Source organism: Panicum virgatum, chromosome 6K (assembly GCF_016808335.1).
Source record: "Panicum virgatum strain AP13 chromosome 6K, P.virgatum_v5, whole genome shotgun sequence".
Classification (NCBI taxonomy): Eukaryota; Viridiplantae; Streptophyta; class Magnoliopsida; order Poales; family Poaceae; genus Panicum; species Panicum virgatum.
In genome coordinates this window covers 1,827,950-1,842,111 of record NC_053141.1, presented here as the reverse complement: position 1 = coordinate 1,842,111, position 14,162 = coordinate 1,827,950, and the positions used below count along the sequence as shown (strand labels likewise).

The 14,162-nt window shown below is 47.9% G+C and overlaps 1 protein-coding gene across 1 annotated transcript; it reads left to right on the top strand.

The window, feature by feature from the left end:
• The first annotated feature begins 578 nt into the window (after positions 1 to 578).
• On the top strand, positions 579 to 1,632 carry LOC120713850. Its single transcript, XM_039999828.1, has one exon. The coding sequence runs from the start codon at positions 933 to 935 to the stop codon at positions 1,458 to 1,460; it is 528 nt and encodes a 175-aa protein (XP_039855762.1). The 5' UTR covers positions 579 to 932; the 3' UTR covers positions 1,461 to 1,632.
• The last annotated feature ends 12,530 nt before the right edge of the window (positions 1,633 to 14,162 follow it).

The window sequence follows — 14,162 nt, the reverse complement described above, 5'->3', positions numbered from 1 at the left end:
GGCGGCGGGTGCCAGGCCTGGGGCTCCGCCGCGGAATATCCAGGTACGGTGTGCCCAAGCCGGCGGAGCGCCACGCCCCTGGCGTCCGAACTTGCCGATGCAGCCCCACCTCCGCGGATCCACCCGATCCGAGCCGCACGAAGCCGATCGAACGGGCCAAAGGCACCAAGGGGTGGTTGGTATTTCAAATACCGTCCACCCCGGGTGGTTGGTATTTCAAATACCGTCCACCCCGGTCGGTAATGCCAAATAGCGTCCACCACGGGATCGCAGCAGACGCCGCCTCCGAGGCTCCGATGACGCCGCGGCCCGCCGGAGCTCATCAGCGCTCAGGGCGTGCCGTCGTCCTGACGGCCTTTCCGCCGCCGCGCCAGAACGGACGAGCACGTGGTTGAGGCTTGAGACAGCGACCACGGCACCCTGCCGCCGCCGCCACCGAACTACTGACGAGGCCGCGCCGGAGGCTGAGCACGGGCGCCACAGGTCCACAAGCACGTGTCGGGCTGCGCTGCCGCTGGCCGACTTCCTCGGGACGGTGCGTCGGTGAGCCTCAGCGCGCCGTGCGTCGATTGCATCGTGCAGCATCTCTCTGCGATCACGCTCATATGGCGAATGGATCAGAGCAGCTCGCGCTCTTCTGAGCCGGCGGAGCGCCGCGGCCAAGTGCGAGCTAGTCCGACAGAACGGGCTGGGGATGGTGCGTGGGCATGACGCGCGATCGGAATCGGAATCCGACAGCGAGCGCTTCCTGTTCCCGGCTTCCCCTGGTGGCCTGGCAATAAAACCGGATCAGGGCGCCGCTACCTTTTGTTAGCTTTTCTTCTTCCGTCGATAGCCCCCATCCAGATCGGTCTCTGCTCTATTTCGATCGAGAGACTCGATAGAGGCAACTAGCATCTCCATCCACTACCAGGGCTCACGCTTGCTGCGGGATGGGCGCCGGTGACCGCCTCCTGATCAAGAGGAAGCTGCAGCTGCAGGGGAGCGCGTCGGACGGGATGCTGCTGAAGAAGACGAGGAGATCGGAGGAGGGGTACGGGATCCTCAAGGCGAAGAAGGAGGCGGTGGCGGCTGTTCGTCTCATGCGTTTCAAGCGTATCCCGGGTGGCCTGGATATCTGGATGGATCACTGGCTGGAGATGAAGGCCAAGATGGCGGCAGAGGAGGAGGAGGCGATCAAGAAGAAGAAGAGGAAGAGAGTGGTCAGGCGCAGGGTGCCCAAGGCGCTCATCGACCATATGGTGGCTTGGCCGTTCGGGAGCGGCAACTACCTCACCCCTGTTCAGCTGGCAAAGCGTTCCCCCGAATGTCGTCAATACTATGCCCTCTCAACTTTTATCGATGCCAAGCTCCGTGCCTACGGGCAAGCCCTCATCCGTCAGTACAATGCCCTGGGCTATGCGGAGGACGAGATTGAGCTCACTGACAGCGAGGAGGATGCCACTGTGGTGGAGAGCTAGGGAAGCAAGCAAGCAGGCAAAAATCTGTGATCTGTAGAGTTGGAGTGCTATGATGTACTACTGGTGATTTTATTCTCGATCGTGTTGTTTAACCAGCAGCAACTAGTTTATTAGCAATTGCTTTGGAAACATCCAATGGATGCGTTTCTATGAATTGTGTTCAGTTTTGTCAGATAACACCACTGGTTCCATTCAGATAACATCTTGTGGCTACATATATTCCACCTGATTCAGCTTTTTCTGACAGTCAAAACGCATGTCCGTATCCCGTGCCATGACAAAGATGGCCTCAAGTTTGAGATGTTTACTTGCAGTTTGGATCATCAGGGTGTTGTACTGAACGCTTGCATCTGCTCGACGTTTTGAATAAAAAAAAATATTCGTTGAGCCGTGGGCACGTCAGTTCTTCTAAATCTTTAAATTTGCACTATCTATTCAAAGATCTAGGTTTGCATAAAAACCTTGTGGTAGCTAAAGCCGAGGGCCAAGGATGATAAACTAACAGCTTTCTCTGTCAGTTCCTTTTTCTTTTTTTGACAAAAAAAGAAAGCACAGCTTACTCTGCCTTGTTTGAATGCATTGTTTTTGAGACGCCACGCTATGACTTCACTACACGCCTTCACCGCATTACCATGTAGCAACCCATGATTACTTGGGGCCTTGTACATATACTTCAGATAGTGCAAAACAAAAAGTTCAAGCAGTACCATACTAAGTTTGGCAGAATTACGGCAATCAAGCCCAGTTATCTAGATCTCTGCCCAGGGGGAGTCATCTTCAAGGATATACAAGAGCTGCTGTCTCTGTATTTTATCCCTGAAAGTATTCATGTTCCTTGTTCTTGTAATAAGTGTGCCCATGAGTTAGCTCATTCTGGTTTGCTTCAGGACCCGGATCAACCGATTGTTTGGTTTGATCCCCTCCCAAGTTTTGTAAGTCTTTTGTTGGACCGCGATCTTGCTGATCCAGAGTTTGGAGAATAAAAGAATTAGCAAATTCCCTCAAAAACAAACTTTACAATTATTCATCCAATTATGAGATGATATTAGTACTGAAAAGTTACAGATTTTGGAATTTCTTTTTCATTAACGATGCCGTGTGTGTTTGTGTGTCAGATTGGCCACTGGAAGCATTGTTCTCTTGATAGGCCTTGCCATTGCTTTCCTAACTGTAAGCCAGCTCTGATGCTCACAGCGTCTGAACTCTGAGCCCAGCGACATTTCCTGAAATTCGAGGTGTATGTTTTATAGCCTTATTCGTGCCTGAAATTCGAGGTGTATGTCTTGCAGCCTGATTCGTGCAGGTATAGCTACCTACTCACATTCTGAAAGTTTCAGAAACATGAGGATGTGGTAATTGATCGAACAGGGTAACACCGAAATAGCAGTGCTACATGTGTTATTTAACTAGCTACTAGTTTAGCAATTGCATTGGAAACAATGGATGCGTTTCTATATATGCTACCTCGTATCTTATTTTTCTTCATGTGTTGGCTAGCTCGTAGGTGAAAAAAAATCGAGTGTTCTTATCTCCGGCCGTCAACCACAAAATTCTTTATCGTTGTTGCCACGTGAATATATGATCTCCTCCCGATGGCTGAGCTCAACATTTTTGTCGGTGGCCTTGGTCTCAGCATGCGTCGGTCCTGTCCTTACACAGCATCAGCTTGCATCCTCTCTCTTGTTCCCTGCACCTCAACTGGCTTGTCCCTCCTGCTCGATTGACCACCAATGATCGCTGGCTACAACTTCGGGGGCAATGCTTAGACCGCAATGCAAGAGGAAGGGATTCGACTCGCTGTTTGCTCTCGTGTAATGGAAAATCTGGAAGGAAAGAAACGCAAAAGTCCCCAGAGGCGTCGTTGTTCGATTCAGCAACTGCTCGCAGCCATCAGGAAGGGAGCTGAATCCTGGATTGACGCTGGTGCAGTTAAATTAGGTTGTCTAATTTGTAAGTAATCACGTTTGTGATTTACCTGGCCCGGGCTTCTTCATGTAATCTAGCAAAAAGGGAGCCAGCGCACGAAATCGTGTCGAAATTTTTTCTTCTTTCTTAATATAAAAAATATTTGAGAAAGAAAAACTTGAATCCTCTTTAGTTTCTCCAATTTGCACTGCTGAAGACGGGCATGGCCAAAAGTCTTACCCACCTCCCTCAGCTGTTGCCATAGTTTGATTTACCTCATTCAACAAGGAAACCGGATGTTTGTGCTCCTCGAACTACCATCCGATTTACCTCCTTGGGCAGTTTTCAAAGTGGTTTTGGCTGATGTGGCGCCACATCAACTGTCCTACATGGCACCATGTCATCTATAAACAAGATAAATTGAATTTTCACGGTAGTTTAGGAAGATCCTCTATACTTTAAGAAAAGCTGTAGAAATAATTTTTTTAAAAAAACTAAATATTTTTCATGGAATAAATGTACATTTAAAAATACAAAAATGTTATTTAACATTACAAAAGTCCTAGAAAGTTTGTTTTAAGTCAAAAAGAATATGAATCACCGTGCAAATTTCTGTCTAATCAATCTATGGCCAGTTCGACAGCCATCCATTGTCGATGAATTTATTTATGTCCACAATCTCTGCAATAAACAGGCGAGCTTCAGCACCCCTCCCCTCACTGCAAACAGCCATCCTTGTCATTTCCGCGCCATGGCTATCGAGAGTCTCGGTTGCCCCTGTCTGTCGCCTGCTCCGATCATGGTTTTCGAAACCATCGGTAACCGGTCCGGTCAAACCGGACCGGACCGGACCGGCCCGGTTTGTGAACCGGCCGGTATAAAACCGGCCATAATTTAAAATTCAAATTTGAATTCAAAAAAATGAAAAAATCCCAGAAAATTCCTAAAAATACTACACGGTGTGAAGAATCTAATGATGTAAAGTTTTCTCAAAAATTCGTTCATTTAGCCTAGTTTGAGGAATTTTGAAGTAATTTCAAAAAAGAAAAAGAAAAAATACGAAGGCTCATTAAGGCCCATGGTGGTCTGCATGCTTAGATAGGGTTCATTGTCACGGGGGGGTTCGCGCTCCACAGTCGCTCCCTATCCGCCCGCAGAAGCTCTCTGTCCGCCACCCCGCCGTCCCCCAGGAGGCGACCGACGCCCGCGGCCGGTTAGCCGTCCTCCGAGCCCGGTTGGCCGCCCAGTTTGGCCGGCTTACCGGCCCCCCCCCGGATCCGGCGCGTACCGGTGCGCGCGGCCGGCTTACCGGCCGGTCGGAGCGGTTTACCGGTTGGTGTCGCCGGTTACCGACCCGACCGGGAGAGAAGGTAAGAGCTCAAAATTTTTGAGTAGATTCAGGTGTATGATTTAGAATATTAGATGATTTGTTTTAGGATTTAGGTTACATTTAGGTGTATGGCTGAAAAGTTATTGGTTTTAGGTAAGATTTAGGTGTACTAATTTAGGATTTAGGTGTAGGATTTAGGATTCTATTTATCTGATTGAGATGTTTTTGTTGTCCATTTATGCAGGTAGAAAATGTCTGGGAGAGATAGAGATGTTGTATGGGAACATGGTGAAAATCTTTATCCCGGATGGCGATGCAATTATTGTTGTACGCAGAAAGGAGGAGGTGGTGCAACAAGATTGAAGCAACATTTAGCTCACCGCGGGGCGGAGGTGGTCCATTGCAGGAATGTGCCACCTGATGTGTGGGACTTCTTTCAGCGTGAGTTGGATAGGGCAAAGAAGGCAACTGATGACCGGGCCCGAGAGAGGTTGAGACGGGAGAAGGCTGCAGCGGAGGGAAACTATCCCGGTGATGAAGAAGATGAGGAGGCTCAGGTGCAGCGTCCTAGTGGATGATGTTCAGATCAAGTACTCCAAAACTGCAGTACCTTGCCATGAGGCTTGTTTCACAATATTGTTCGTCCAGTGGATGCGAGCGGAACTGGAGTACTTTTGCCTTGCTGCATACAAAGGTTCGCAATCGGTTGTCGCACAAGAAACTTAATAAGCTTGTCTATGTCAACTACAACCTCCGTCTCCGACTTGAGGAGGTTTCCGGCCCACTGATGCGTGAAGAAGTTGATTTCATTGACCAGCTAGCCCATCTTTCTTTCTATGATGAAAAAAATCCGGTGCGGGAATGGATGGAATATGGTAGATCTAACCGGGCTCCAGTTCTGGACGAGGATGATGACGACGACGACATCCCTCTCCCGTCCCATATTGTCAGAGATCAAATAAACGTGTCAGATCTACGTGAGGCTACAGGGAATGATTCCATCAGCGATTGGGCGCATCAAAATATAGGTGACACTCACCTAGGGAAGAGAAAGTTGCAGAAGGGGCCTAAGAAGGGTGACCCGAAGCGTCGAAAAGGCAAAGAAACAGCAAAACCAGTGAGCAGCGACACCGAGACTGACGATGGCGAAGGTGAGCGTAGTCCTCCGTATCAAGAGTCCGAGGATAGCAGCTCGGCCGATGATGGTGATGATGGTGACGGTGCTAATCCTGATGCTGGAGGTGGTGGTAGTGGTGCTCATGCTGCTGCTGCTGGTAGTGGTGGTGCTCTTGGTGTTCGTTTCACAGGTATACATTGCACATATAAATAGACACATATTTCTGACTATGAGTATTGACTACTAATTATGAAATTTGGTTGATTGCAGGGGAGACTCAGTTCACACATGCTACTCAGGACACCGACCATGGAGTACCGCACTCGCAGAGGAGAACAGGTGGACCGACGGACTATGACAGTCCACAACACTCTTCTTCCTCCCACAACAATTCCAGGCACTCTTTTCACTACCCTATTCCTGACATCAGCATGCAGCCACCGACGAGATGGGTGTACGAATGGGAAGACCCCATTTTTATACTATGTTAGTTCAGAAATGGCAGACAACATCGGCGTGGACGGGCCAAACTTGGCAACACTACAAGGCTGAGCTGCTTAGAGTGCGAGGTATCGCTTTGATATCCATCGCCGAATACCAAACCGCGTCCCAAATGGGGGTCTTCCCATTCCTACGTTGAACTTTCATTTCATGTGTATAGGTGTATGACTCCGTATTTGTATACCCGCTTATTACTATTATTGTATTTGTATGCATGATTATATATTATTGCTTTGGTAGGGTCATTTACATTAAAATGTGCATAGCTAATGCCGAAATTTCCTTTTATTTCACACCGGGGATCCATTTTTTAAGCGTCGGAAAATTGCTCGAAACAACCGGTAAACCGGCAAAACCGGCCGGTAAACCGGCAAAACCGGCCGGTAAACCGGAGTAATCGGCCGGGATGCCGATACGAACCGGATCATCCAAGTCACCGGTATACCGGCCAAACCGACCGGCTGGTATACCGGTTACAACCGTTGCAGCGGGGAATTTTGAATTTAAATTTGGGTTTGTCCGGTATAAACCGGTTACCAGTCCAACCGGTCCGGTAAATCAGAACCGGAGGCCGGCGGTTACCGCTAACCGGTCGGGAAAAAACCCTACCTCCTATTGCCAGCAAACCACGGGTCGCCACCCTGCAGCCGCAGGTGAGAGCCCCCACTGCTGGAATCGCGTATCTCGGCATGTGCTCTGCTCTGCTCTACGTACAAGGAAGGAAGAAAGGAATAGAAGTTTTTCTAAGGTTCCCAATACAAATCTGTGACTTATGTTAATAGTAGTTGCATAGGGAATGAAGAAAGGAATATCTATAATCGTTTTTAACTTAAAAGATTTTTTCTGTCATTTTTATAATATTGAATAATATTTTAGTATTTTTAAATATATATTTATTGTAGAAAAAATATTTTGAATATTTCTACAACTTTTTATAAAGCCTAATCGACCTCCCTAAATTATCGAGAAAATTCAATTTACCTCTCGCATGGCTGACGTCGTGTCCCGTAGGACAGCTGATACTGTAAGCTAATAACCGCATGGAAAACCACCTAGAGAGGTACATCGGTCGGTTTCAATAGTTCGAGGAGTATAAACACCCGGTTTTCTAGTTGGAGGAGGTAAATCGGTCTATACCAATAGTTGAGGAGAATCATAAGGACTACTCTGTGCCCGAGTCTGACCGTTGATGCCTCTCACGTCCACTTGGTAACCGAACCACCAGCGTAGTGAGCACGAGGGACGTTTTATTGCATACTAAAGCTAAGCCTCAAAGGCTGTGTTTACATCTCTGGAAAAGTGGGAGAAAATGGCGCATCGGACACTGTAGCACTTTTCGTTTGTTTGTGATAAATTTTGTCCTATCATGACCTAACTAGGCTCAAAAGATTCGTCTCGCAACGTACATCAAAACTATGCAATTAGTTTTTTTTATTTACCTACATTTAGTACTCCATGCATGAGTCATTTGCTATATTTAATGTTTCAATGTGATGGAGATGTGATGGAAAGTTTGAATTTTGGGGGAGTTTTGGGGGCATCTAAACACCCCCAAAGTAGTTTTTGATTAGGGATGATATTTATTTGTTGTTTGCCTTCCTAAGAGGATTGCTTGCGTTGTTGGCCGGGCCTGCAAATTAAAAAGAATTTTATGAGCGAGCAGCAGAATCTCCTCGGCTACCCCTAAACAGATACTGTCACGCACGTCGAGCGTTGTTTAAGTGCCCGCAAATCCGGTCCGTATCTCCTCGATCGCCATCCCCTCCAAGGTCATCGATCGTCGACAGAGAAACGTACAGTAATTGACCGTGAGGGAAACAGTCGAACAGGTCCCGACGACGACGAGACGTTTAACCGCACCACTGTGCAGTAATTGACTATCAGCGGCCGCCATTGTCCGGCCGTGACCCGCGTACGTGTGGCACGGGGACGGTTTACGTGTCGGGTTGCCGGCCGGGCACTCGATGTTTTTTTTTTTTTGGAAAGAAAGCCGGGCACTGGATGTGTGGAATTGATTTTTAAGGCCTGCCGCACGGGGAAGCATGGTCCAGGGATCACGATCAAGTTAGGGTGCTAGACTTGGGTTTCCTAGGCATGCAGGCCAAGTGAGCTGAACCTGACCGTTCCAACCAACCGCTGTAGCTGCTGCCTGCGCCGGCCGGCCAGGAAAGTGGGGCGGTGTCCTCGTTGCTCGCTCCACGGATCAACACCGCTCTTCATCGGTCTCACGCACGCACGCACGCCAGCAAAGAAAAAAGAAGAAAAACCCTCTCACGCCTCGCAGAGTAGCACGACCACGTACAATGTAACGGTAGATATCCGCTAGGCTCTCGATCGTCGGCGGCGATCGCGACGTGGATGCACGACGAACGTGCAACGCGGCGGCGCACGCTAGACGCATGCGTATGCTGTAGCCTGTAGTATGCATCATCCGTGCATGATGCACCACCATATCTATCTATCTATCTATACGAAGCAGATGCATGCAACGCAACCAACCACCAGCGCCAGCCAAGACCGTACGGCCGTGCAGATTGCAGAAGGCATCCACACTCTGTTTAGTTTCAAAAAAAATTATAATGTACCCATCACATCGAATCTTTGAACACATACATGAAGGATTAAATACAGTTCAAAAAATAACTAATTACATAGTCTAATTAATTATCACGAGATGAATCTTTTAAGCCTAATTAGTCTACGATTAGACATTATTTGTCAAGTAACAATGAAATGTGCCACAGTACCAAAATTCAAAACTTTTCACCAACTAAACAGGGCTACGTGCCGCCTGATCTGACGCTGCTGGCCGGCCAAAACACAGCTTCAAGTCGTTCGTTTCCACGATCGTCGTTCACCTACGTTTGTTAGAATAACATGCGTCGCATGGCGCGGATAGAGGAGGCTCGTAGTCCTAGTTAATTAATTACTAGTTTTCTTTGATTTTCCTAGCAAAAATAGTTGTTTGATTTTGACAAAGCGTGCATGTAGGAAAAAAAAAGGACACAACGAATAAATGCACTGTCAAAATATATTTCATAAAGGATACGGGTGTAACAAAGCTAATTTGATGACCAATGTGACAAAACTAATTTGATGCTGGAGCAATTTTTCTACAAACTTGATAGCTAGTCAGATTTTGATTTAGGTAAGCTACTTATTCGGGTTCGACTCTTCTGACGGGTGTGGCGTGTGGGTAGTCAGTTCGTTCTAAAAAATTATTACTAACAACATTCTTTATTTTGTGATAAAGAAAAACAAGTTTCTCTTAGACAAGACTTAAACGATCCATGTTATACAGTAGTAGAAGAGAAGTAGTATGGCGTAGCTCTTATTTAGAAATAAAATTGTGGACTACTGGGGAAACTAGGAAGAATATTTGTTTTTATTATGAAAAAAGATTTGAATATACCTATTGTTTTTGTTTACATATCGTATTATGTTTATCTTAAGTCAAACTTGACTAACTTTGACCAATTTTGTAGAAAAATATAGCACCAACTATACTATCCAATATATACACTAACAACATATATTTCAGGGCGTGTCCAATGAAATAAATTTGGTACTGTAAATGTTGTTACTCCCTCTGTTCCAAAATATAGCTATTTCTAGCATTCAAATTTTATCTTATACACTAATAATATAGCTACTTTTAAGTTCCCAAGTGAATTTTCTCGTACGCGAGGTCTAAAATGCGCCTCCTTACATGCAAATTAATTATGGCATCCACATCGGCATGCAAACTAATTAAATAGGGAAAGTCTTAATTTTTCTCTTAATTAGTGTATGTATGTTAACTAAAGAAGGGTAATATAGACTTTTACTCCCCATTCTTAATTAATCTGTCTGAAAAACTATAGAAGTAGCTATATTATGGGACAAAGGGAGTATTCTTTGTATAAAATTGGTCAAAGTTTGTCAAATATTATTAAGACAACCATATGTAAATAAAACAAATTGAGTATATGTATTATCAGTAAGGACTTCTTAACGGCATCCATGGTTTCAACTGAAGGTAATTCTACATAATGCCGCCTACGCGGAATCGAGTTTGCATCGGCTCTTGTGCCGCCGCCCGGCCAGTAGCCTAGTCCACTAGCTTTGCTTGTATTAGGCCAATTTCAGTGGGAGTGTCATAAAATTATCATGAACATTAAATTTACTAATATATACCAATAATATGAGGAGAGAGAAGAGAGGAGTATGAAGGGAAGATCATCACCATGACACTTCACTGGCACGGTTCTTAAGGTTTCAATCTATATAACTGTATGGATGATACTCCGACTGAGACTAGCCTTAGCGATAGGATTATTAGAGCATGCATGGGAGGAGAGCCCATGCCCCTGCTGATCATGCATGCATGATGACCCCGTGGCCAACTTGTTGCGTGTATTTTTATGGGTTCGGAGAACGCGACGATCTGCTGCTGCATGGGACAGATGCATCTGACTGACGATTTGCATTGCATGATGTTCTTGACAGCTACTGCATGCTGCATCTGATGCATGCATGCTTGTATAGTTGCCTGATTAAGAAGTGCCAGTGGCTAGCTCTTCGCGTGACGCCAAGCTACCCAGATTCTCGCTCCTGATAATCTTAGTAAACTAGCTCGTCACTTGCGGATTAGTTTATCATTGCAGACACCTTCTGAACCTACAGCCCCGTCTCCTGGTTTACTGGGAGAGGCCAGCCAGCTGCGGAAGGGCCGGTGTACATATATATGGCTCGCTTTTAGTGTGTTGACCGTCTCGTAGTCCTACTTTCTGCATATAGGATTTTGAATGGTCAAAACTTGGTCAGGTTTGACACTTGTAAAATACGTGCAAATTAAAGGGCACATCTTTTTTAGATTACACTTACAACTCAGACATTCACAACGCACACACACTCACAAGCTACCATAGAAGAAGATGCTGCATGGGTTATTGGATCCGCCGAGTTTGCAGCACGAACGCGTCACCAACCCATTTGTTGTGTCTAGGGGTAGCAAAGATCTTAAAATTTAGGCAATCTAAGATCTGGAGTACATATAAATACCAAGTTGAGTTATGAAGAGACAAGTGAAACCATAATTCGTCACAACTGCTAGTTGCGGCAAGTCGGCACTTTTAATTTTAAGCTGCATGCGGCGGCCACCACCAAGAGGGAGATGTGTGGTATCTTCACCCGGACGGGGAAAAAACGTCTATCCAGGAGAAGAAGTAGGGAGCTGCTAGTTGCAATGGCGGTGATGTTACGCCAACCGATGCCACTGTACGCGGCGGCTTTGGCCTGGCCCGGCCGGCTTGCTTTTGGTTTTGGCCAGTGGCCACAGCCCACAGGAGGAGGATGCGTTGCGTCCTTGGCCGCAGCAGCTCGGGGGTGGTGGTAGTGACTAGGGAGCGACAGGGATGCGGTCGCTGAGGACGACGGCACCACATGGCAGCAGGGCGAGGTGCATGAACCTGCTGCTGGCCAATTCAAAACCGGGCGACGACGACCCCGCCGCGCGCCCATGGGATTGCATTGCATTGCCGCAGAATCCGGGAGTGGTTTTGCTTTTCCTGCACCGAGCGGCTCAGCCTCCGTACGTCTCGGCCGCCGCCGCGGATACAGATCGATCGACGACGGCGACCTCCAGCCGGTCACTGCCATGAACGCTCCCGGCTCCCCAGCCGCCGTGTCAAGCAGCGATAGATGATGAGCCCAAATCCATTGCCCTTGGTAAGTACACATGGCTTGATGGGACCACGACATGGATGGAACCTTTGCTGCCATCGACGCCGTCCATCCATCTTTCTATCCGCCAAAATGGTTACTGATCGAATTAATTATAATCTCTACCTTTTGCTAAAAATGTTCATGAAAGTATGAAACATACTAGAAAAATGTTTTTTTTCTTCTAAAAGTCAAACCACGTTTCGGTACAAGTCTGCTAATAATATCATATAAAAAAATATAATTTGTATGTAGCCGAAATTTGCCGGTCTATCCTCAAGGTGGTGTACACACAGTCCCATGTGTTCCAGTCCAACCCGCGCTCTCACTGCCAGGTGGGCCCGACCCATTCTCCCACCTTCCGGCTCCGAGCACCTAAACTATTCCGCCCTATAAAAATGTGACCAAAAGCCTGCTGCTCCTCCGTCCGTTGAGTTCATTCCTTCCTGCCCCGGCAAACCAGGAGGCAGGAGCCATCCACCCCCGCCGCCCGCCGACGCCGAGCCACCAGCACCTCCCTGCTCGCTTCGCCTCCACTCCACTCCAAGAACCAACAACCCAGCAGCACCAGCCGGAGATCGGTGGAGCCGTCACCGGAGCAGCCGCCGCGCCATCGCCCCACCCCGGCCGTATAGTAGTAGATGCGAGCCGGCGCGCTCCTGCTCCACCTAGACCTCCACCGCGACCGCGCCATGTCCGCCCGCGGCCACTACGCCGCCGGCTCCAAGGCGGCGGCTTTCTCCTCCGCGAGGGGCCCCGCGGGGTTCCCGCCCCCGGCGAAGCGGTGCGGGGCCGCGCAGCCGGCGAGGAGGGCCGGGGGCGTCGGCGACGGCGGCCCGGGCGTCGGGGGCGGCTACCTGGGCGCGGAGGCGGCGGCGCTGCTGGCGTGCGTGGCGGCGACGCTGCTGGTGCTGCCGCTGCTGCTGCCCCCGCTCCCGCCGCCGCCGCCGCCCGTCCTGCTCGTGCCCGTCGCCATCCTCGCCGTCCTGCTCCTGCTCGTGCTGGTCCCCTCCGACGCCAGGGGCGCCGTCACCGTCGTCGGGGCGCCCTCCTCCTCCTCCTCCTATAGTTAGCTGCTACAGTAGCTTGATTCGATTAATTAGGCGCCCGGCCTTGCGCTCGTGTAAATGTAACTAAACGCGGAGTTGATGTGCCCGTTTGCCTCTTCTTGATCAGAGATCAAATCCATCCATGGAGAGAAACCGATGATCTTGTTTTGTTTTCTCGATGGGATCGGTGCTGATTTTCGGTCTCTGCTTGTCGTCGAATCGGTAGTTGCAATCCAACAATTTGACCCGGGCGGGCATCGATCCAGATTGGATCCTGAACTCGTGGAGATCTCGATGCTTCCGCCTCCAATCAAAGAAGCAAGAGCCCTGCAGCATTGAACCGGATGCTCGGCGACGATGAAGCAGCAAGTGGCAGGCAGCTCACGTGCCAATTGGGCCAGCGTGATGTGGGGTTCAGTTGCAACTGCCGTGCCACAATCTCACGAGCGAGCTAAAGCTAGCTAGTGGCCGTGTTACTCGCGGAGGATCTCTTATTATCCATTCATTCAAAACTTCCAAATTATAGTTTGTTTGATTTTTATCTTAGATTTTACTGCTTATTTTATTAAAAAATGTGTAAATACTGTCAAGTTTAAGTGATTTTTAAAGAATTTATATTAATAAATCAAACTACAATAAAAAATGATATTTTACATAAATTTTTGAATAAGACGACTAGTCAAATTTAGAGTAAAAAAAGTTAAACCAACTATAATTTAAAACGGAAGGAGTATTCGCCAGTTGTTCACCAAGAAGACAAGATAGGGATTATGCAGTAAATTTGTTTGTTGGAAAAAAAAGAGATTGTGCAGTAAAAAGATATTATTGCTGCAAGATCTCAATAGCAGGCAGCAGCTTTCTCAAGACGCTACGCTGGGCAGAAGATTTCTTTTCGCCAACTGACGTGTTGCTGCGTTTAGAAGAAAACTAAAGTAGCTCGAGAGATCGTACTCATGGCGGTAGATTGCGTCAATACAAGAATGTTGGAAATGGAGCGGCTTGTTCATCCAAGAATCGAGGCCAGCCTGCAGCGAGTGCGTCGACTGGGATGAGAGAATCCCCGGCCGGAAAAAGAAAGGAATATACTATGGGCCTCG

Excerpts from the sequence above, each read along its gene's own strand:
- LOC120713850 (XM_039999828.1), top strand. The coding sequence starts at position 933 with ATGGGCGCCGGTGACCGCCTCCTGATCAAGAGGAAGCTGCAGCTGCAG.